General features: G+C 40.5%; 2 protein-coding genes across 21 annotated transcripts in view; one reads left to right on the forward strand and one right to left on the reverse strand.

Annotated features, from left to right (window-relative positions):
* Positions 1-481: 481 nt before the first annotated feature.
* HNRNPH3 (heterogeneous nuclear ribonucleoprotein H3) lies at positions 482-9,295 on the forward strand. Of its 9 annotated transcripts, none has more exons than XM_005297294.5 (10): positions 889-1,204; positions 2,849-2,984; positions 3,540-3,678; positions 4,238-4,380; positions 4,824-4,910; positions 5,180-5,295; positions 7,457-7,592; positions 8,311-8,391; positions 8,471-8,560; positions 8,994-9,295. In XM_005297294.5, the coding sequence occupies exons 2-10, from the start codon at positions 2,870-2,872 to the stop codon at positions 9,068-9,070; spliced, it is 984 nt and encodes a 327-aa protein (XP_005297351.1). In that variant the 5' UTR covers positions 889-1,204; positions 2,849-2,869; the 3' UTR covers positions 9,071-9,295. The 9 variants fall into 9 exon arrangements, with proteins under 9 accessions (XP_065409550.1, XP_005297351.1, XP_065409548.1 ...); XM_005297293.4 differs by having other exon boundaries at positions 1,030-1,204; positions 4,238-4,425; XM_008163060.4 differs by lacking the exon at positions 889-1,204 and adding an exon at positions 2,024-2,038 and having other exon boundaries at positions 4,238-4,425.
* Positions 7,472-24,045, reverse strand: part of RUFY2 (RUN and FYVE domain containing 2) — a 64,167-nt gene continuing 47,593 nt past the window's right edge. For 5 of the 12 annotated variants that reach the window (XR_006176039.2, XM_005297295.5, XM_042856955.2 and 2 more), the window contains exons 17-18: positions 21,110-21,187; positions 7,472-20,081 (exon numbers count right to left, since the gene is read on the reverse strand). Coding sequence is in view for 6 of the 12 variants with exons in the window: in XM_005297295.5 (XP_005297352.2) it covers positions 19,938-20,081; positions 21,110-21,187 (222 nt within the window). In the remaining 6 variants the exon portion in view is untranslated. Of the gene's footprint in view, positions 21,188-24,045 lie in introns of all 12 variants that reach the window. The other 7 variants (XR_010589490.1, XM_065553470.1, XM_065553469.1 and 4 more) reach the window with 3 other exon arrangements.

Genomic DNA, 24,045 nt, shown 5'->3' on the forward strand with positions numbered 1-24,045 from the left:
CTTCCAACCCTAATCTTCTATGATTCTATGACTTTTGAGTTGTTCCAGGCCTGACATCAGGGGTGAATAGTTTTAGGACTATATTAAAGTGAATGAAAGAGAAAACAATTACAGCTTTGGCTTGACTAGGCTCTGGTTGAGCATAAGCCTGACCAATGCTCTCAGCCTACTCCTTAATAATGCTACAGACGGCAGAGCATGCAAGTGGTTGAAGGTGATGTTTGTGGCCAGGTGCAAAAACCCCAAGCGACACAATAATTACAAAGGCCTCAAGATGTTCTGTCTCCCCACCCAACCACAACACAAATGGCTAGAAAACGGGCCCCCATCTTTTTTATCCTGGGACATGCACTGACACGCCTGGCTATTGTCCCCACAGCAAACACCCCAAACAACCCCCGTGCTCCTGCGCTGGCACTGTATTCCGTGGCTACAATAAGCACTGCGCATAGCCGGGCTTTCCTCCCCCGGGCAGAGGTCATTTGAACGAGAGATCGCGACCTGCGAGGCGGAGGGTCCAGCCGCTGAAAGGGAAGATAGCAGGGGCGGGGGAAAAGTGCTGGCCTGCGCGGTGGGCAGGTCACGGCGTTCAAGGTGAGAGGGAAGCTGCCACCTGTGGGGCAGGAACAGGGGATTTCGCGCCTCAGAGCGGAACTGTCTGGTTCCGTTACAAAGGCACAATAGCCCTCACTACCGCTACCCTCCACCCAACAACTACGCATGCGCCACCTCTCTTCCCTCTATTCTGGAATCTAGCGGGCGCTGCCTATGCTATTAAAGACACATGCATGCTATTGGCAGCCTAGGTCTTATAACGAATACCTTACGCATGCGCGCATACGCCTACTGTTTTGTAACGCATGCGCCCTTGCACCTAATAGCCACTCCGAGTTATTGTCGAGCAGTACAGTACCTTTCCCTTGTGCGTGCGCTTTTCTTCAGCCTGACTTAGGTGCGCATGCGCCATTCCTGGTACCTTGGACGTAAGCAGAGCTGGGGTTCCCGTGCGTAGCGTGGCTATCGCGATACTTGTGTGCCCGCGACGCCATCCTACCTGCCTGTTTCTGCCTTCGCTGCGTAGTTTGCCAAGCAAGCAACGCGCCCGTCGGTGAGAAGCGAGGAGGCGGAGGTTTCTTCGCTCCCCCCACCCTCCACCATAGAGTCTACCGTCGCCGCACATCGCGGAGAGTGTGAGGATCTCCCGGTGAGTACGGGGAGAAGGGCCCGAGCTCGCCGCAGCCCAGCCCGCCCGCCCGGTGTACCCGGAGGAGGTGGCTGCAGCAGTTCGGGCCCTGGGGGCGGACAGACATCTCCGCCCCCGAGCAGGGGGGCGGGCGAGCGTGTTGAGGGCGCTGAAGGCCGCGAGAACGCTCGCTGGGGGCGATGCGGCGGCGACTCTTCGCCAGGCCTAACTCGGGCGCGGCCGCCATTTTGAGTGGTGGCGTCGAACGCGGCAGTGGCTGCGGGAGCCCGACTGCACGGCGGGGTGGCCTTTGAGGGGCTGTGGGTGGAGGCTGCGAGGTTCCTGGGGAGATGGAAGCAGGCGCCTGAGGGATCCCCTGGGGGACAGGAGCTCGGGAGGTGGGGGTGGCTAAGTAGCTGCGGTAAATGGCGCCTGGAAGCGGGCGGCGGGAGAGGCGCGCACTTGGCGGTAGTTAGTATTGCGGCCTGGCTGAGCGGCAGCGCGACCACAAAGGTGGGCGGCAACGGAGAGAGACGTCTGGGCCTGGCTGACGAAGAGGCGGGGCCGCGGTGTAACGCGTGCGAGGTCTCGCCATTGTCATCCCCGTGCCCAGCCTCGCGGCCTATTGTGAGACCCCTCCTGGGATTAGTGCGATCCGAGGCGCGAATTGCCTGAGTCTCCCGCTCTGTGGCGGGATCTGTCTCAGAGTGGATTAGTCGTCCCCCTTTCCCGGGTTACTGCAGCTTGCTCCCCAAAGACTTCCTCTGTCGGGATAATATTTTCTGCCTCACAAGGGTGTTGTGGGAATTAATCCATTAACAGACACACTGCGCTTGGAAGACAAAATTGATTTATGTAAGTGCTAATATTAGTAGTTACAGTATAATAGTAATAAAAGAATCATTTCTTTTGTTGACACAGTAGCATATATTTGCTTTTAAACTAAATATCATGTTTTGATGCTTAATTCATACAAAAGTCTATAATTTATAAACTGATATTCTCGATGTGTTCTGACAGTAACAGTAATAGTCTCGTTTGTCAAATTTGAATCATACTATAATATTAATGAGATTTTTTTAAAAAGTGCCATTACTAGGGATCCCAGTTACAACTCAGCTTTCACTTTTATTTTTGTTCTGTATCTACCCCGACTCTCAAGATAGTCCTTGTTTTCTATATTCCTCTTCAGGTTTTTAATTTAAAGCATTCTGATCATTAGTAAAGTTATTCTCCTGTCTTCAAAAAAGGCCCATACAGCAGACCAAGTTAAAAATGGGACATAATTCTTGATTTAATTTGTCAAGAGTTAAGGGGGATTTTTTTGTATAATCTCAACCCCCATTAAGCAAGGCAAGTGAAGATGTGCATGCATGTGAGAGACCGTCAGACTGTAGAGGGATTGTGTACTAAGTTTTGTCTGCTTTGTGTGTTCAACTAAATCTCTGGCAGTACAGTACTCTGCCATATTTGATACCCTTCAGGATGTATCTTACATTCTGGAGTTGTACTATAATATGCAACAGTAATATAGCTTATGATGCATCATATTAGCTTATAACTGAGGTAAAATCAAATGTGTATGGAGTTGGGTTTTGGAGGGGGATTGGGGTAGCAATACATTATGATTCTAAAACACTGACTTTTCCTCCTTGTTTTTTGTAGTGTGTTGATTTAAGTAGCAAGATGGACTGGACTGGGAAACACAATGGTCCAAATGATACATCTAGTGATGGAACAGTACGACTTCGTGGACTGCCATTTGGTTGCAGCAAAGAGGAGATTGTTCAGTTCTTTCAAGGTATCTCTAGTATAGTCAAAGTACAGTGACTTTGTTTTTATGTTTCTATCACATCAGTGTTTCACATAGTTTAACTTTTAATACCCACTTTTTTGGATGGGAGGGGGAATCTTGTTTTAAACGTTTAGATTGTTTTTCCAAACTGTGAATTATGCTCGTCTAATTAAAGTACGAATAAGTTTAGATTCAGTAAAGACTAGAATATGTCTAACTTTTAGTCAAGGTAGTAAATGTATCATGCATATTGAAATAACTTACTCTGTTTATTAGATTTTGGAGCACAGTTAAAATATTTGACTAGTAGTTATGATATCTTCAGATAACGTAGGCAGACTTATTCATGTGTAGCTTAAACAAAAAAAACCACTACTAGAACAAATATGGCTAAACCATTAATTTTTAATGAAAAATCATTGGCTTGTCTTGTTGGGTGATGGGGGAAAACTAAGCTATTTTTTTGTTGTTTAGATTTGCATTAAGTATTTGCTACAGATGGGAATGTTTCAGCCTTTAACACTGTTCCCCTTGATGGGGTTATTTGTCCTTGGGTTAAAGGGTTGGAAATCGTGCCAAATGGGATAACATTGACGCTGGACTACCAGGGGAGAAGCACAGGGGAGGCCTTCGTGCAGTTTGCTTCAAAGGAGATAGCAGAAAATGCTCTGGGGAAACACAAGGAAAGAATAGGGCACAGGTGGGGATGGAGAGTTTGGGATGGTGTTAAATCTTTATTTTTGGGGGTTGTGGGTCAGTAATGCTTTTTTGGGGGGTGGGGACCATAATATTTTAACTGGCTATTTTAAAGAATTTATATTTATGATCCTAAGTTTAACTTGGAAAATACAATAGATTTGGGGGGTGGGGGAAGATAGTAATACTATGTAGTTTGCTAAAATCAGAATTTTGTCTCTTTGTGTAGGGTATTCTGTGATAAATCTATAGTCAGCCATTTTTCAACTGTATTATTTCATATTGGGGGAACAAGTTTCAGAGACTTTTGAATTTAATTTTTACAGTTAGAATTTTCAAGTAGTAAATTTTACCAATGTAAAGTTTTCTTTTGATACACTTAAGAATCTTAAGGCATTAGGTGAAACTTAAGTTGTATGGTATCTCTAGTCACTTTTTTTTATTGGATTTTGCATCTAGTTATAGAAATGACATTTAAATAATTTTCTACAAAATCTGTTGTAATTTTCAAACAGCTTATGCATGTATTCTTATTTGTGCCTTGAAAATCCTCTCTTACTTAGGTATATTGAAATCTTCAAAAGTAGTAAGAGTGAAATCAGAGGATTCTATGACCCACCAAGAAGAATGATGGGACAGCAACGACCGGGACCATATGATAGACCAATAGGAGGAAGAGGGGGTTATTATGGAGCTGGGCGTGGAAGTATGTATGACAGAATGCGTCGAGGAGGTGGTGGATATGACGGTGGTATGTGTATCTAATGAGCAAAGGTTCTGTTGTCAGTTTCTTCATGTTTCTGACATTTTAGTCAAGAAATACAGAAATGGCAGTAATATCAGTACCTACTAGGTTTGGAGAGTGTTTTTGAAATCTGGATTGCTATCTATGGTGTCATTACCAAATGGGACCATGAAAATGATGACACGTGTTTATAAAGGTAAAGGAATGGTATGAGAACACATCAGGACATTATTCTTTTAATTGATGCAGGGAATTTTTCATTTACACTTGATGCTGAGAAATCCTACTATCATCAGCACATAATGCAAGTTACCAAAAGGTTGCAAAAATGTTATTGTTCATATATTGTATTATAATTTTGTAATTATAGTACATTCACACACTTTTCTTGTTAAATTGTACAGGATATGGTGGCTTTGATGATTATGGTGGATATAATAACTATGGCTATGGAAATGATGGCTATGACGACAGAATGAGAGATGGGAGAGGTAAAATCAAGAATTAAAAATTTTATACATAATGAGCTGTTTTAAAGGGTATTCCCAAAGAACAGATATTGGTCTCCTTTATACGAGAAGGAATCACCAGATTGTCAATTTAAAGTAAAAATATGTGGCATGTATGAGTGTTGGGGTTAAAATGTTTTTGTTACCAAGTCCCAGTCAAGAGTGGCAGTTGCATGATGAAAGTAGCAACCAATGGTAGTAATTGAATCTTCCCAGCCTTTCATGAGGTTTTCAAATATATTATTTTACAGGTATGGGAGGACATGGCTATAGTGGAGCTGGAGATGCAAGTTCAGGTTTCCATGGTGGTCATTTTGTTCATATGAGAGGATTGCCTTTTCGAGCTACAGAAAATGATATTGCTAACGTAAGTATGATAGGAAAAAGTTTCTCCTACTGTTGTGCTGTAGCTTTTCATGTTGCTGTTTCTCCCAGACATAGCTATTTTTATTCATAGTTCTCCGTGTTTTTGTTCTAAGTCAGCAATTAATCTCGTTCAATCTATTGTAGTTTCTCTTGAAGCGGAAACAATTGCTTATATCTGCAGCAACACAACACTAGACTCACAATTTAGGGTTGGGATTTTCAGAAGTATTGGAGACAGGCACCCAACTTTCACTAAAAGTCAATGAGTGATGGGTGCTTAACTCCCTTAAATGCTTTTGAAAATCCCATCCTTATGCATACAGTTGTTCTTTTGACTAGAAGTTTGAGAAAATTATCAGGTTTATGGCTTAGCCATCTGTCCAGTCCCATTGGTTGAGATTTAGTTGCAGAAAGTGTTCTTGATATGAGAGCTCCTAATTAAAACTTTTCAACGTTATTAGAATGTTACTAGCCTACTATGAAACAGCAGAAATAATTAAAACTGAACCGTTCTTAAAAATTGGGGGGGTGGAGAGGGTTGTGATGTGTTTCTGACATCAGATTTATAAACCAGCAAGTTACTAAAATTTTCCAGCCATAAATGAAAACTGTTTAGGTTCTACTTCAGCTTAAGTGGTACCACTCTCTGATTACCCTCTGGCTTCTCTCCACACTACTCTTGTTATCCAACAGCAGTTATATCTCAATCTATTTAAGAGAGATGCTTCTAGCCATTCAAAAGATGGGATATCCAGCCTGTATTTAGATGATGTAAAGCAATTTTTTTCAGTTCTAGCAGATTTGGAAATAATTGCAATTTTAAGGCTGGAAGCAGCCCTCATCTATAAGATGATCTCTTGTATAACTGCCGTAGAGTAATTCCTGTATCAAGCCCAATAACTTGTAGTTTGAAATACAAAATATTTTTTTCAAAAGATATGCAAGCTTGATTTAAAGACTCCAAGTGACTGATAATCACTACATCCATTGGTAAATTGTTCCAATCCCGATTGGGGGGCAGGGGGGGCATGCCTCAAATTCAAAATGAAAACATAATTTCAGCTTCTGTCATTGGATCTTTTTATGGTAAAGAACTTTGCTATAAATCTTTGGTGTAGAGCACACGTGTGTAGGACTGGTAGTTTGCTTGATGTGTGATCCTAAAATTATTACTGAACCCATGGACTGGTGGGAGTGCCTGGTCCAAAACACCTTTCATTACTTATTCTGTACTTTGGCTTTCATGTGGCACAGGCAACAACCATGATTTGGCTTACCATATTTCTCAATTTCCCAGATACGCACCTTACCCAGGTATCTTTTGTTATGCCCCAGTTCTGCAAATACATGCTTAAGCGTTTGCAGGTTAGGAGCTTTAACAGTACACTAACATTTTTACAAGTTATCAGTGTGCTACTTAAAAGGTTTCAATTATGAAAGCATTTACTTAATTGAAACTTTTATTTTCCCTCAAATGTTGTTCTCCCCTGGATGGAATGCCATAGTCTTATCAGACCAACTCAGACTGACCGTGTTTGCTCTTTAACTGCTGCTTACGGAGAATATAAACCTAAAGAAGTCACAGTTCTACCAATTCACACATTCAAGTACCCTTTAGCTTATTAAATTTGATTCAACTACTGTTCTACAATATTTAACTTCAAAGAATTGTTATACTAATTATACCAATCATGGGAAATGTCAAGTGCAAAGGACAAGATCCACGAGTCCAGAGTTCTATTTTTGGCTCTATTGACTTATTTTGTTTCCTTTAACAAATCACTTACCTTTCTGTATCTAGTCTACCTGTTTGACAAATGGGATATTACTTAGCCATCTTACAGGTAGAATCTTAAGTTTTGTAAAGGTCCTTGGATAAATCTTACTATGATAAGATGAGGTAGTATTCATAGAGAATATAGTCTTCCCTAGAAGGGGAATTAATCTGTTCATACTCTAGGATTAAGAAACATTGGACTGATTGAGAAAATTAGAACCAAAAATAATTCAATAATTCCAAACATTTTCTTTTAAACGGTCACTTACCATAATGAGCTCTTTAAAATCGTAATTTAAATTTTGTTGCTAAAGCTGTTTAATACAATGCTTGAACATTATTTTGATATTAGTGAATGAACATTGTTAATTCGTTAATTTTTTAGTTTTTCTCACCACTGAATCCTATAAGAGTTCACATTGATATTGGGGCAGATGGAAGAGCAACAGGAGAAGCAGATGTGGAGTTTGTAACACATGAAGATGCAGTGGCTGCCATGTCTAAGGATAAAAATAACATGCGTAAGTATTACCAGTGTGTGAACTTTAACCATTCAGTGACCAGCCCTAATTAGATTCCTAGGTCTTTGGTGCATATACCAGATGAGAGCTGTCAGTGGGATATTGTAAACACTTAAGATGAAACTGACAGCATGCTCTCAGCTCACTTCTTACTTCCCCCTGCCTTCTGCTTTCTCTGTGAAATACGTTTTATTGGCAGTAGGAAGGAGAAGCAGTTCTTAAGGTGCTATGAACACGACTAGAGCCTGCTAGCCTGAGGCATAGTGGAAGTAGAGAGTGGAGGCAGGCTCTTGCCTTTAGACACTTCACATCTGCAGATCCTGAAAGTTCCTTTAAATATCTGAGCTTGCACCTAGGCTGCATTGTGGTGTGGCTTGATTTTCCTGTTTATTTCTTTCATGGCTTGATTTCACATTAATAGCTTGTGAAAAATAATATCGAAAGTCTGAAACCTGTTTACTCACAAAGCATGTGCAGCATATGCTGCCCTGCCAGTATATATCAGCTCTGGCATGGGATGACCACATGCAGGGTAAGAGATTTCAATGTCTACTCAGTTAAGTCACTGTCTTTTTGAGACTACGAATAAGGGTGCAAATTGTGACAGTAGTAATAATGAATATGGACAGTTATCTACTAGGAACTAATCTAACACTGACTTACCTAAAATACTGAGTAGCTTTTTTTTGTTTTGTTTTTGTTTTTAATTTCTTAAAAGAACATCGATATATTGAACTGTTTCTGAATTCAACTGCTGGAGGAGGCTCGGGAATGGGAGGCTATGGCAGAGATGGAATGGGTATGTATGGCTTCAAATTTTAGTTCATTAGCAAATACAAACTTGATCTTATTATAACATTGCATGTTTTACCTTCCAGATCAAGGAGGTTATGGCTCTGTTGGCAGAATGGGAATGGGTAGCAATTACAGTGGAGGATATGGTACTCCTGATGGCTTGGGTGGATATGGTAAGTAGTGGTTTTGTTTTTAATTAAGTGAATTAGCTACATGAGTCCTACTGTCACTTTGAAAGTTTTTATGTGGTTTTAAAGTGAGAACTTGACATTTTAAAATTGACGCATTTTTAAAACTTGATTTTATTTTTTATTTATTTATTTATTTATTTATTTATTTTAGACCAGAGGTGATGTCTTCATTATAGACCACCTTTCCTCCCACTGGTGAATGAATCAAACTTTTCTGGCAACTAGCAATTGTTTTCACACAGAAAGAAATATTGGGAAAAGGAACATTTTTAGCTGATTTTCAGTGCAATTTAATAGTTTAAAAACAAGGGTTCATATCATCTAAGCAGGTCTCAGTGAATCAAATGGAGAACTACTTCTGAAACTGGTAACTGTTCAGAGAATTGAGTACATAATTAAATCAATTATTTTGCAGGTCGTGGCAGTGGAAATAGTGGTGGATACTATGGGCAAGGCAGTATGGGCGGAGGTGGATGGCGTGGAATGTACTGAAGAGTGACCTTGCTTCTACAGAATATCCTGGAAGAAACAGTATCTGGTCTACTAGACTTTCTTACAAAATTTAATTTCTTTTGTATTTTAAGAACTTTATAATGACTGAAGGAATGTGTTTTCACAATATTATTTGGTAAGCAACAGATTGTGATGGGAAAATCTGTTTTCTGTAGGTTTTATTTGTTGCATACTCTGACTTTAAATAAATTTTTTATATTCAAACCACTGATGTTGATACTTTTTATACTAGCTACTCCTAAGGATGTATTGCATATTCAAGAATGCATTTGGTTTAAGATGTACTATTGGTTTATTAAAGGTGGTTGTACTGTAACACTGATTCAGTTCTCTGTAAACATGGTATAATTGAATCTTAGATTAAAGATACACTTGTTAAAAGGAATAAGTTAGAAAAGTAGATTAGTTTGGTTTTGGTTACAATCTATTCTAAATTGTCTTTCAAGTATATACTATTTAAAAAAAAATAATCCCACAACAAAATACTAGGTTACAGGTATGGAGGCTAAAAGTTACAAATTTGGCTTCCTTGTTTTTCATGTCAAAAGCACTATCTTCAAATGCACAACTGTATAGGTTGGTTGGTGTCTGTCTGATCTGTGTGTCCATAAGAATGGGCAACTCAGTTCCTCAGTTTGCTGATCCTTGTACTAATATCTAACAATTTTCACATTTACTGATAAATCTTCATCTTTTTTACTTACAAACCAATTTGTCTTGTTAGTTAAATTACCTTCAACTATTACTAAAGTTTCCTTTTCCATATGAACACAACACAAAAATAAATGGGACAGAGTACTAGTTACATTAAACTATATCTGGTTTTAATATACTTAATACCCAAAACATGTCAGAATATTAAATGGCATTAAGTCAAATTGTGCACGGGTCTCACTTGCCTGAGTCTGTTCAGAAAAGAAAATACAAGTAGTTTTGCTGCTGAATAGCTGATGATAGCCTGCATCTATTCAAAATTTGGCAGTTGCTTTTTTACTGAAGAAAGGATTCATCATTTTAGGGAGTTATTTGGCATCCAAATACCCCTTCAAATAAAAGCAAACATATAAGACTAATACTTGTCAAAATACTTTCACAAAACCCAACAACATCTTGGTAATGTTTTTGTGCATTTGTGACATGTAAAATGTTTGGAACCATGTTGTTTGAAGACACTAACATACATGATGTATAATGAAGAAAAAGGTATTTCAGAATTCTCAGCCACTGTGCTCTTCCAAATTTTAACTGCTTGTCCTTAAATGCCTCCCTCTAATTTGTCAAATGTGCTCTTGGTTATTGAAAGTTTGTCACCTGTTTTTGCAAGTAATGTGTTTGTAATAAATGTGTTATTGTGGGAGACAATAGAATGGAGTTTATTTTGCTAGGAAGTGTGTGTGTCAAATTAGCTTAGGTCTACAAAACATCTGAGAGAATTAAAATGGGAGTATCTTGTTCAGTGTAGCTACAGCTGCAATAGTAGTATTAACCTTTTCCACTCCTCCCCTCAACTTCTTCCTTATCAGAGAGCAGGCCCTATGATATGAAAAATTAAGCTGAATCTGTATTTTTGATATAGAGAGCAGATCTCTTGAGTCACAATCCATCTGAAACTTGTGCTCTGGACTTTTTGAGGGTGGGGTGAGGTCAAACCTTAAGTGCTGAGTGGCTGCAATCAAAGTGGTGCGGGTGAGGAAAAGGCATGCTAGTTAGATACTGGAAAAAGGGAAAGGTGCTTTGTTTGATCCTGAATATTCTAGACCAGCAGTTCTCAAACTGTGGGTTGCAACTCTATTGTAGGGGGGTTGCTAGGGCTGCTTTAGAGTGGCTGGGGCCCAGGGCCAGAACTGAAGCCTGAGCCCTACTGCCAGGGGCTGCAGTTGAAGCCTGAGGGCTTTGGCCCTGAGCAGCGAGGCTCAGGTTACAGGCCCCCTTCGTGGGGCTGAAGCCCTTTGGCTTTGGCCTCCTCACCCAGGGCAGTGGGGCTTGGGCAGGCTAAGTCTTTAGTCCCCACTCCTTGGGCCACATAATCATTTTTGTTGTCAGAAGGGAGTCGCAGTGCAATGAAGTTGGAGAACCTCTCTTCTAGACTGAAGTGAGCTTCATCTGTTGACACGATCCCTTCCTTATACTGAAAGTAGTAGTAGCATAGGACTGAACTAAACGGCACCACTCCATTAGCAGAAAGCCCATCTATCTTTCTATTGAGGGGGAGAGCCATTTAGGATAAAGCTAAGTAAGCTTCCCTCAGTCATAAGTAGAAAAGCTGAATGGGTCTAGTTCTGGGTTTGGACAAATATGCCTATAACTAAGGACCTCTTTAAATCATAATTTCAGGGATATGGAAATTGTGAAAATATCCCAACTACCCCTTTTTAATATTTGTCCCTTGAAACTAAATTTAATTGTAAAATTCCTTCAGTGCAAATTCAATATTTTGCCCTTTAGTTATGAATGTTTTTTTTTTTAATCTTGATTTACACAGGGCCCTAGCTATAACTATTGCACATGCAGTGAAAGAGACCTATTGAATATTAGGTGCATACATATAAAATAGCTGAAGTTGTGCATCTCCTTGCTTCGTTCCTAGCTTCTGCTTTTGAAACATGGTGGATAGCTCTTATAGAAATCTACTTAAAGAGCTTTTTCATACGACTTGTTGCACTGTGACTTAACTCTTATGTAAAAGGTCCAACTGCCAAAGGTAAGTGCATTCTGTTACATTGCAGTAGCAAATGGTGTCTTTTGTGATATGAGGGAATGGAATGAGATCAAAGCATTGCCATCTACCTGGCCTATTTTCAGTCAGTGGGTCACTACCATCTGATACTGAACTAGAACTGCTTATCTGAAGTTTAATTATCTGAAGTTAAGTTATTAAAGTGAGTAGAAATAAATACACAAGGTGGGTGAGCTAGTATCTTTTATTGGGTCATTGTCTGATGACAGACAAGCTTTCAGGCACACAGAGCTCTTCCTCAGGTCTGGGAAATGACTTACAGCCTTTATGGTAGCAACACCTTCACGTTATGCCAATAGGTTCAATGTTAAATCTGAAATATCTCTCAGGGATAAACAGATTTCAAATAGAAAAGCTACACCATCTCTTCCACGATAAGCCTCACAGCAGGGGGCAACCTATGAAGTTAATAGATCAAGTGGAAAGGCTAAGCATTGGCAAGTGACCTGATCGTATTCAAGTACAGAGAGCTATAAACATGGGCAGCAGCTCTCCATCCTTAGCTAGTTTTAGTTGGTGGTAAAAGATACAACTTTTTGGTCAAAAATATCTTGCAGAACTAGTTACTTAACAAGATAAGTAATTGCTCTTTACTCAAAGCCATCCAGAAAAAGAAAAAAGCATCACAAAAATGTAGGGCTAGAAGGGACCTCAAGAAGGCATCAAGTGCAGCCCCCTACACTGTAGCAGGACCAAGTAAACCTATTAAGATGGATTTCTAATGTGTGAGATGGTGTTATCCACATGCTATTTTAGTATAGTCCTAAATCAAGGCAGCATGGGTTGAGCAACATAAAGAGGGTAGTGGTTTTATCTATTTACAAAGAAATGGCGAATACTGCACTTTCTTCCTTAACGCACTCTAAGAAACTAGTTTGTGCTATAAACTTTTTCTCCCCTACAAAAATTTGGAAACCTTAAAGTTTCAGTTATAGAGGTTTAAGCAGGAAGGCAGTGCAGTAATTAAGCAATATTGAAATTTTAGTAAGATACATACTTTATTATTTTAAGATAATTTACATTTGTTCCCAATTTATTTGATTACATCTCTATAAAAAATTAGATTTAAAATTTTTATTAAAGCTAATGTTAAATTATATAATACATACGTTGAGGAAAATGTCTGTACATGAGTATAGTACTTAGATTATCTACAATACGGTTGTTTTTAAAGTCATAAGATACATATAGTGAATAATCAGCAATAACCCAAATTGAGGTGAATGAATTTAAAGAATACAGTTTAGATATCTAGCATCCATGCATTTGGGTACATTACTCATGAAAAAAAGTTATACAGAGTTGGTAGCAGAAAGAAAAATATATCGATGAGTGAAGATTGTCCCTCAGTAATTGAAAATTTAGGATAGGTTGTTAATTTAGAGAGAGAGAAAAAAGTCCATGAGAGAAGTATGTTACTTTCCTGACTGCTTCTCATCGGCACTCCAGCTCATCCCTCCTGGGATTGCTGATGTCCAGTGATGTATTCTATGTAAATACCCCTTGACCACCTGATGGCGTCTGACGACGTGAGTTGCCGCATCAGCCAAGCGTAGTGTTGACCGACTCCACGTTCTCTCACCACTGGCTGGTTACTGGGGTTCCACGCGCCCAGGGCTCCAACGATCAGTGCATGAATTTGGACCTCATAGCTCCTAGCTCTCAGGGTATCAGCCAGAGGGGTGTATTTCTCCAGCTTTCGAGATCAGGCGTCATGGAAAGCTGGGGTACTACTAAACCAGTGCAAATCTACATACTAGGCCAAATCCTGCTCACTTTATTCACGCAGTCCCACTGCTGGGTAGTACATCCAGAAATAAAGTGAGCAGCATTTAGCCCATTGTGTGACGCAATATTAAGACAAAGTATTTTAATAGTGGAAACTGTCCAGTGTTCAAAATACTTAAATAATAGCTTATGTGCACAGTTTGATTATGTCATTTTATTTCTTCAAACAAATTACATGTTTACAAACATTTGCATTATTTTAATTTACAAAACTCTCAAAATCTTAAAAAAAGATTCTTTACAAAAGCTACATAAGCAATTACAATTAAATTCTTGGCATGATCAGTAGAACATTAATTGCATGACTACTCTCAAAAGCTACAGCTAAGCTTTTTATGTGCAAGAATGATTTATGAAGCTGAGTTAAAAAATGGAATTGTTTCAAAACATCTTGCTCCTATAATAGGAGCAATCCAAATCTGTGGATAAAGGAAATAATTGGGCTGATAACTCTTCGGGTTTCCACTGGCCAGTGCAGATTTGGGGGAAAGAAGAACAAAATTAGAGCTAGAATAACAAATGCCTGGGTCAAATGGAAAGAGAGAGGAAGTTACCAGTAAGCTTAAAAGAGAAGTCTAGAAAACAGTGGTTCATCCAGTTTTAGTGTATGACACTTGAGTGTTGAGCAACAGCACTGTTCCACAGAAATGCAAATCTTGAGATGGATGAGTGGTGTAAACAAGAAAGACCTGGTGGGGAATGTCTTGTTAAGAGACATGTTCATAGTAACACTGATAGATTAAAAAAAAATAGGGCGTGAAGGCTTGGCCATGTAAAGTGCAGTCCTGACAACTATGGGAGTCCAAGAGATCAAGGGAAAAAGAGGCTGACCCAAGAAGTGGTGGGAAGTCATAAAGGAAGACATACCAGTATGTGGTGTGATAAAGGATATGGCATTGAACTGAGCTCTTTAGAGGGAAAGGACTTGGAGAACAGGACCCTATTTGATAGGATTAACACAAAAGAAGTGCAGATTTAGGAGTACATTCTGCAGTTGGAGCCCAATCCCACAATGAACTCAGAGTGCAAAGCTTATTGCAGGATTGGGGCATTCATATGGAAGAAAGAAGCTTTATTCTGGCAGAGTGGGTTTTCATTTGTTTGTTTTTTTCAAACTGGTCAAAAGTTTGGATTGTTAGTCGTCCCAGTAGAAATGGGTGAGCAGAGTTCAGGTGAGGTGTATGCTAAATGCAATTTATAGAGATGTTATCCCATGTAATAATTGCTGGGTGTATTGTTATTTAACTGATATCAAACACTACAGGAATAGGTACACGTGATCTAGTAGCAGACAGTTGCCATGCAATATCCATTTTTAAAAAGGGCAGGATGTATCATGTCGTATCACGCTGACTTCCTCTCACTCCCAACCCTCATCCATTCTTCTCCCCCGCCACATGCAGTGGAACCACTTATTCTATACACCCATAGGGGCAGAATCTGCACCTAAACAAGTCCATTCTGTCTGTCTTTGGTACTGTACATCATTTTGACATAAAGAGTTTATCTGTGCATGTGGCATCCAAAGTGTATGCACTTAGGATTGATGTAAACAACCCATTAAGGCATTAACAGAATTTCATAAGTCTGCTGCGGAGGTTTCAGTAGGAGTTCACATCAGGTATTAGAGCAGGCGTGAGCAAACTGTGGGCCAGATCCAGCCCACGGGATTGCCCCCCGTGGCTCTGCGGGCCCGGCGCCGCTCTCAGAAGCGGACCCCGCGCGGGGGGGCAGAGGGCTCCATGTGCGTTGCCCTTGCCTCCAGGCACCGCCCCCCGCAGCTCCCATTGGCTGGGAATGGGGAACTGCGGCCAATGGGAGCTTCCAGGGAGGTACCTGGAAGCGTGGCAAGGGCAGTGCACGCAGAGCCCTCTGCCCTCCCTCCCCCAAGGACTGCAGCACTTCCTGGAGCGGCACAGGGCCGGGGACAGGGCAGGCAGGGAGCCTGCCCTGACCCCAGTGTGCGCCGCTGTCACCCCGGAGCCGCTTTAGGTAAGTGGCGCCGGGCCGGAGCTTGAACCCCTCCTGCACCCCGCCCCCCAACTCCCTGCCTTGAGCCCCTCGTACACACCCCAACCCCCTACCCTGAGCTCCCTGCTGCACTCTGCACCCCTCCTGCACCCCAACCACTGCCCTGAGCCCCCTCCCACAGTCCACATCCCTGCCCTGAGCCCCCCCTGCACTCCCTCCCACACCCCCTGCCCTGCATACAATTTCCCCACCCAGATGTGGCCCTCGGCCCAAAAAGTTTGCCCATCCCTGTACTAGAGCCAGATTCTCAAATAGATGACCGACAAAGCTAAGGAGGGGTGTCAGCAAGAACTGTTACCAGCTCCCTGATCCCGGTGCTACATCTGTCTTTGATGTAGTATACCCTTCACTTTGGTGTAGGTGAGTGCAAAGCCCTGGACTGTTCAGACAAACAGAGAATGACAGAGTTAGGGTGCTTTGGTCACACTCCCTAGGTTGAGGGCTGTCATATAGCTCATTATACTGGCCATATGGTTTATTGAGCCTTGGCATTGGTAGACTGATGCGAAAGGGCTATAACATGCTGGAGAATCTGGCCTATTGACTGTAAAGACTCTTTGTAACAAAGAGACCAATTTTTTTAAAAAAATATTCTGATGAATATCATAAATCCAGTTTAGTGCTGCTCCTCCTAATACCAAAACAATACTCCTCTAAGAATTTCTATTGTACAAATACTTTACTATCAGTGCAAATGTACAAATCCAAACGTAGACAATGCACTACATTTTTCTGTCTAGAAATGGTTACTGTAAATTTAAAAATGTTGACAGTTCAGATCTCACCTCTTTATATTGCTCCCAGAATATCCTCTGTTTTCACACAACTCAAGATATCCACTCTACCTTAGGTAAGATCAGAACAGAAACTTCTCTATTAGATTCAAAGAAGTTTCTAATTATCAAATTTGAAGTTCTGAAAAATCAAGGAAAGGGTCTTAGTGCTATAAGAACTGCACACACAAAGCATACAAAAAAGTATTAAGGTCCCATGGTTAAGCACTCAAACAAATATCAGGATATGACAAAATTAAGGGTTCACATTCAACCCTAATTCTCCCCTTTGTTTGTATGCATTGATACAGACTAATTACATACCATTTTTACAGAGCTACTTGTCAACGTAGAAATGCAGTCTAAGGAGTGTTGTGTATGTAGTCCAGGTCAGCTTGCCTATACAAAACACTAGTCAAGCCCACAGAGGGAACAGGAGGAGCCGTCGCCTCTACACCCTATTAATACTGCAGCTACACAAAGCTCTGGGCTGGTGAAGTTCTTAAGCTCCTCAGGAGCACAGCATCTCATCAGCCAGAGCCTTCCCCTAATGGAGAATGCCTAAGTCTAAAGGAAGGGGCTAGTGATTTTTCAAACACTCATTTGGTCAAATCAAACCCAATTTGCTCCAGAACAATGTTGTGTACAGCTTCAATTATGACTATTTCCTTTCCATATTTCACCTTTCTCACCTGAAAAAACCTTGCAATTTTTCTTCTAAATTGAAAAAGTAGTTCCCCACCTCCACTATCCTCATAGTGAAAACAGGCCAAACTGTTCCTGCTCAAAAAGTTTCCATAACAAAATTCATTTTAAGCAGATATCAAGTCTGGAAAATTTTAGTTCAAAAGGGGAGTATGAAAAAGTTACAACCAGTGAAAACAGGGAGTTAGAACAGAAGATATTATGCAACCTAATTATAGTTGTCGCTGCCAGGTGGCAGCTAAAACAGATGATCAACCTATTAACACGAGACATGTCCTGATTAGTATTGGGCTATGTCTACACTACTGCAGTAAGTTGCCTAGGTTACGCTATTCCAGCCGTGTGAGTAACGTAGCTAGAGTCGACGTAGCGTAGGTTGACTTACTGTGGTGTCTACACCGCATTGCATCGACAGGAGACACTCTCCCGTCGAATTACCTTACTCCTCTTGTTCCCGGTGGACTACCAGAGTCAACCAGAGAGCACTCTGCCGTTGATTTAGCGGGTCTTCACTAGACGCACTAAATCGCTCCCCAGGTGCATCGACTGCAGCACCGTCAAACCAACGGTAGTGTAGACATAGCCTTACAACTCTATTCTCTCTCATTTATTTAGATAGGCTTCTTTTAAACAAGTAGTAATACTGGGCTTTAAAACCTTTAATATAAAAGAGTTATAGCCTCGTAATTCAGTTGCTCCTTCATTTAATATTTTTCAACTAAATGGAATCACTCCTGGAAGTTGATTGGCTAAAACATTTTACTAACTCACTACTGAAATTTGCAGTTAGACCACCATTAGTGTATATTTTATTGAAACGTTTAGCTTTTAAAGCATTTTATCTTGATGTAAACATATTCTGCAGTTGGTAGCAGGAACAGAAAGATGTTTATGCACTAACTCAATATTAAGCCTCTAAATAAAGTATTATAATGTAAACTAGGGGATGAAATGTTAAAAACCAGATAGAATACTGCTAAAAAAAAACCTGGATTTTTCCTTTTTTTTGCCACTGAATAATTAAAAGTAAATAAAACATTTTTGTATCCTGTAAACATTATGAAAAGAAAAACTTTACTGTAGTGCCTCAGTTGGAATATGACCTAAAAGAGCACAAAATATATTTAATTTACATTTATGGAATCATTTCCTCCTAAAGATGATTTTTCAATGTAATTAACATATTCCCATTTATCTCAGAAATCTGAAGATCAAAAGTATTAAAAAACAGGCACAATAATGAAACAGTGTTTTGAGTGTGAAGCAGTGATTTTTTTCTAATGTAATATGGCAAATACATAATGTACACTTATGACTAATCTAAATTTAAAATTCTGTCCTCAGATATGCATATGGAACTTCCGTTGACATCAATGGAAGTTGTTTGCATATATCTGAGGGTATGTCTACACTTACCTCCGGGTCCGGTGGCAGGCAATCGATGTTCTGGGATCGATCCCGGAAGTGCTCGCCGTCGACGCCGGTACTCCAGCTCGGCGAGAGGAGTACGCGGCATCGACGGGGGAGCCTCCCTGCCGCGTCTGGACCCGTGGTAAGTTCGGACTAAGGTACTTCGAATTCAGCTATGTTATTAACGTAGCTGAATTTGCGTACCTTAGTCCGAAGTGGGGGGTTAGTGTGGACCAGGCCTGAGAGTAATTTCGGCCATTATAAGGGTATATTTTCTCCTAAAATAATAGCCCAGTTTTTTTTAAATAAGTAGATAACTAAAAATAAGGGAAATGTTAACTATGTAAATACTTATGCTTAATTAAACAAGATTGATTTAATATATTTTACAAAATTGTTTAATTAGCCTGCACGTTTATTCAAATTCCCACTGTCTGTGTTTGGGTAGAAAAGGTAATAGGTTCCTGTCAAACTTTTGTTCAATGTCTTTTAAATACTATTACATGAACTCTGTTGAAGAAAAACTTCAATATGAAATACTCTCTCCATTAAAACTATATAAAACCTTTTATTCCTTTGCTGCCTGGTGAGTGCAACAAACAGAATCAAATATTAAAGGCTGGGATCTGTAAAGGACCGCAACGATGCTAGACACCCGTTTCTCATTAAGTTTCAATAGGAGCTGGATATCTAACTCCCTTAGGCCACGTCTACACAACAAACCAGAGCGGTCAGTGTTGGGCATTATGGGACAGCTGCAGGAGGACTGTTAGAGTCAGCATGGGCAACGCACCATCTACACTCATGATGCATTGACCATGGCTCAACGCTGCTTGGGAAGGTGGTGTTACTACGTCAGCATAACAGGCCGCTTACATCAGTAGGAGACTAAGGCTAGGTCTACACTACCTGCCTGAATCGGCGGGTAGAAATCGACCTCTCGGGGATCGATTTATCGCGTCCCATTGGGACGCGACAATCGATCCCCGAATCGACGCTCTTACTCCACCAGCGGAGGTGGGAGTAAGTGCCGTCGACGGGAAGCCGCAGAGGTTGATTTTGCCGCCGTCCCTACAGCGGGGTAAGTCGGCTGCGATACGTCAAATTCAGCTACGCTATTCACGTAGCTGAATTTGCGTATCATAAATCGACACACACACACACACACACACCCCCGTAGTGAAGACCTGCCCTAAGTGTAGACACATGCACAACTAGGTAAACACAAGGTGGCTTACATCAACCTAACTTTGTAGTGTAGACCAGGCCTTAGTATGTTTTGAAAATCCAAATCTAAACCGCATACCTGTATTCCAGGAATATACATGTTAATACTTTACATTATATCTTTTTATATAATATGTTAAATAACAATAGTTCATAAATATTTTGTAGAGGAATTCTATGGCATGTTAGAAGAGCATCTCTGTATAAGAAACGCATGGCAGGAATCACAGACTCGTACAGGCTTTGGCGAGGATGGTAGAGGCAGTTCGTTGTCAGAACAGGCGTTACAGAAAATTTCACCACAGTTTCTACAATGATGCTAAATAAAGATGGAAAAACCAAAGGATATTTTAAATTGAATACAGAAAGTGTGTTATACATTTGATAATCAGCTGTCATAACAAATACAGAAACAGAACTCTTTGAAATTAAACTTTTAAATTCTAGGTAAGAAGTGTGATGGCTGTTTTGTAAAGATAACAGGACAACACATGAAAAACCCCAATCTGTAATGCTTTTCTAGACAGGCTACCAATCTATTAACCCCCTATTTTTTTTTCTGACCTAAGTGAAGTACAACTAAAATTACCAAAATCAAATGAAAATGCACTATAAATAATGTTACCACTAACTGGGGCTTGATTTTGCTCTTAAAGACCTATGCATGCAGCATCATGTATGCTGTAAAATAACATGCTAGAAATGTCTTGAATTACATTTGTAGAAGTCAAATATGGGTTTGATTTGAAAATGAAATGATCTGTCCAGAATCTCATCTAGTAGCTAAAAGGATTTAAAATTAAAAAAAATAAAATGATTGAGATAATTTAATTTCAGAAGCAGTTAAAGCACATGCCCAAATACAACCTTCTTCAAGCTGTTTTAAAATTCATATTCATTCAAAATATTCATTCATATTTTCTTAGTCTCTTGTATAAATATGCATGGCAAACACTGTTTAAATATGATACACATGCATATCACCAACTGTAATAATTTACTTGAGACAGTAACAGATCTCAGTGCACTTAAAAAGTTACTTAAAGGTCTGATCCTACAAGGTGCATTGCACAGACCAGCCCCTGAAGTCATGAGTGGGGCTCTGTGCAGGCAGAGGAATCTGCCCACATGGAGCACCTTGTAGAATCAGGGCCCATGTTTGTATGTACACAACAAACACAGACGGAGACATTCAAATATAAGCATTTTAGGACATGTCCCTAAAATAACTATGTATTAATTCATGTGTGAGAGTCTCTGCTGTACCTCTAAGAGTAGTAAATTGAATGTTCTTTACATATGACATTTAAAGACTGGGAATTGATATAGATCTCTACCCAATCTTACCTTCCTTTTGGAAAGAGAAAATTCCTTTTCACATAACTTGCAGTGTGTAGCTTCTTTGTCTTTCAGCCAAACCTGTCCCTGGAGGGGAGGGGAGGAGAGGAAAAGTTTTTTCAAAGAACACAAAATATTTGTGACACATCCAAACTTTGGGATCTTGTGGACAGGAGTGCTCAACAGAAGCACTATTCTTTATTATTTATGTTACAGTAGCATTTGGAGTTGTACCACCATCATGCCAACTGAGATCAGTGTCCCAATGCATGAGGCACTGTATAAACACATGAAAGACATAAGAGATGGAGCCTGCCCCAAAAGAATTTGCACAGGCTGTGACAGTCTGTACCCAATGTTCACTCTTTTTTACAAAACTATGATAAATTTTGTACAAAGTATGCCTTGTGAGGTATCATTTGAAAACTCAATCTGCTGATCATTATTGTCTGGGTAAAATACGTGTGGCAACATTGTATGTAAAGTTGTAAGAGTTTACTGTATAACATTGTTCTGACATGTTCCAAGGTTAGAAAAGCTGGCTCAAACCACTTCTTCACAGACAAAGACACTCTGACGTCCGACCAGGTATCAACATAATCAAATGGATTATCATAAACTAACACCTAGTTAAGTGGCCATTCTTCAGCATGAAGAAGAGTGTTAAGCAAGAACTTTACATATTGACAATAGGGGTCAACTGTGGTTCCTGTATAAACAGACGGTCACCTGAACCCCAGCTGGAAATAATCCTCAAGGAGGGGAGAATGGTGTAAGAACAGAGGACACACACACACACACACACACACACACACACACACACACACACACACACACACACACACACACACACACACACACACACACACACACACACACCACAAAATACCTCTCCCCTCATCTCTACTCATGACATAAACAATATTTGAAAAACAAAGGAAGAATAATTGAATCGGGGGAGGTCCTGGCTGAAGCAATCCAGCCAGACTGCTGTAAGCATATGGTGAGAAAACTCTTTTTGCTTTTAAGTACACTTAGCTTGTTAAGTTCTGTATTAGTTTGCATTTTACCTTTAATTTCCTTTTTGTAACCAATTCTGACTTTTATGCCTCATTACTTGCAATAACTAAAAATCTATCTTTCTGTAGTTAATAAACTTGTTTTATCTAAACCAGTGCGTGTTTGTATTGAAGCGTTGGGAATCTCTACTTGAGATAACAAGGTTTGTGCGTATCATTTTCCACCGATGAAATCACGGACCTTATATGAGCTTGCATTGACTGGGAAGTTGGTGGTGTTGCCCTGTATGTAATTCATGAGCGAGTGGCCAAAGCATTCATGTAATTCAACTGGGAGCGATTTTACATGTTTTAGAGGCTGTGCGAGAGCAGGACCACAAGTGTTTGCTCTTACAGCAAAGAATTGTAAAAGGCACCCCAACTTGGAGATTTGAGGGAACACAGCTGTTCAACAGTCCAGATTGTACCCTGGGTAATGTCACACAGGCTAAATAAACAAGAGGAATAAAGAGTGGGAGGAGGAGGACAGGTTACTCATCTTGTGCAGTAACTGGAGTTCTTTGCAACGTGTGTCCCTGTGGTGCTCCACTTTAGGTGCGCATGCACCCCCCGTGCCGTTGATCAGAGATTTTTGATAACAGTGCCTATGTGGCCCACACAAGCACCATACACATCCTCATGCCCCATACTGAAGCTATGTAGGGCTGCGCAGGTGAACTGTCCTCAGTTCCTTCTCTACTGCAAAGCCCACAGAGGCAGCTCTGAAGCAAAGGGGAGGAAGGCAGGTAGTGAAACACACACACAGGGAGACACATTTAAAAAAACTCCAGTTATTGCACAAAGTGAATAACCTCTGCTCCTTCTTTGAGTAGTATCCCTGTTGGTGCGTCACTTTAGATGACTCCTTAACAGTAACCCTTTAAAGAGTATCAGAGGGGTAGCCGTGTTAGTCTGAATCTGTAAAAAGCAACAGAGGGTCCTGTGGCACCTTTGAGACTAACAGAAGTACTGGGAGCATAAGCTTTCGTGGGTAAGAACCTCACTTCTTCAGATGCAAGGGAGAAGAAGTGAGGTTGCATCTGAAGAAGTGAGGTTCTTACCCACGAAAGCTTATGCTCCCAGTACTTCTGTTAGTCTCAAAGGTGCCACAGGACCCTCTGTTCCTTTAAAGAGGTGGGAGTTTCAGAACAGAGTTCATCACTGAAGAAAGAACTGTGTTGCCTACTGACACATCTGATCTTGCAGCGTGAATTAGGGCATAGTGATTGAAAAATGTGTGCACCAAGGACCTTGTTGCAGTCCCACAAATTTTAGCAACTGGAATATCTTTGAGTATGACTACAGTTGTAGACTGTGATCTAGTAGAGTGTATAGTCACTCTTAGCGGAAGTGTATTTTGAGTAAAATCATAACAGGCAATAATACATTCAGAGATCCATTTAAAAAGTCCCTGAGTAGAAACAGGCACTCCCTTAGATCAATCTGAAACAGAAACAAAAATAATCTAAGGGGTCTTCCTGAATGGCCTAGTTCTGTTCAAGGAAAAGGCTTACACCCTCAAAGTCCAGTGTATGAAAGACAGACTACTTTGTAGGCTGATGCAGCTTACGAAAAAAACCTGGAGGGTGAATAGCTTGGTTGATATGAAACCCAGAGAACACCTTAGATAAGAACTTTGGATGAGGTTGTAAAGATACATTCTTCTTGGAAAACACAGTAAAAGAAGGATCTGCCATTAGAGTCCCCATCTCCCCAACCCTTTGAGCAGAGGTGATGGCCACCAAGAAGGCAGGTCTTCAAAGAGAGATGTAGCAGCAAGCACAAAGGGTTGTTTCATGAGGCAATTAAGAACCAAGTCAAGATCTCACAAGTGGCATAGGGGCTCTAAACTGAGGGAAAAAATGATAAATCCTTTTAGGAATCTTG

This window comes from Chrysemys picta, chromosome 7 (assembly GCF_011386835.1).
Source record: "Chrysemys picta bellii isolate R12L10 chromosome 7, ASM1138683v2, whole genome shotgun sequence".
NCBI lineage: Eukaryota > Metazoa > Chordata > Testudines > Emydidae > Chrysemys > Chrysemys picta.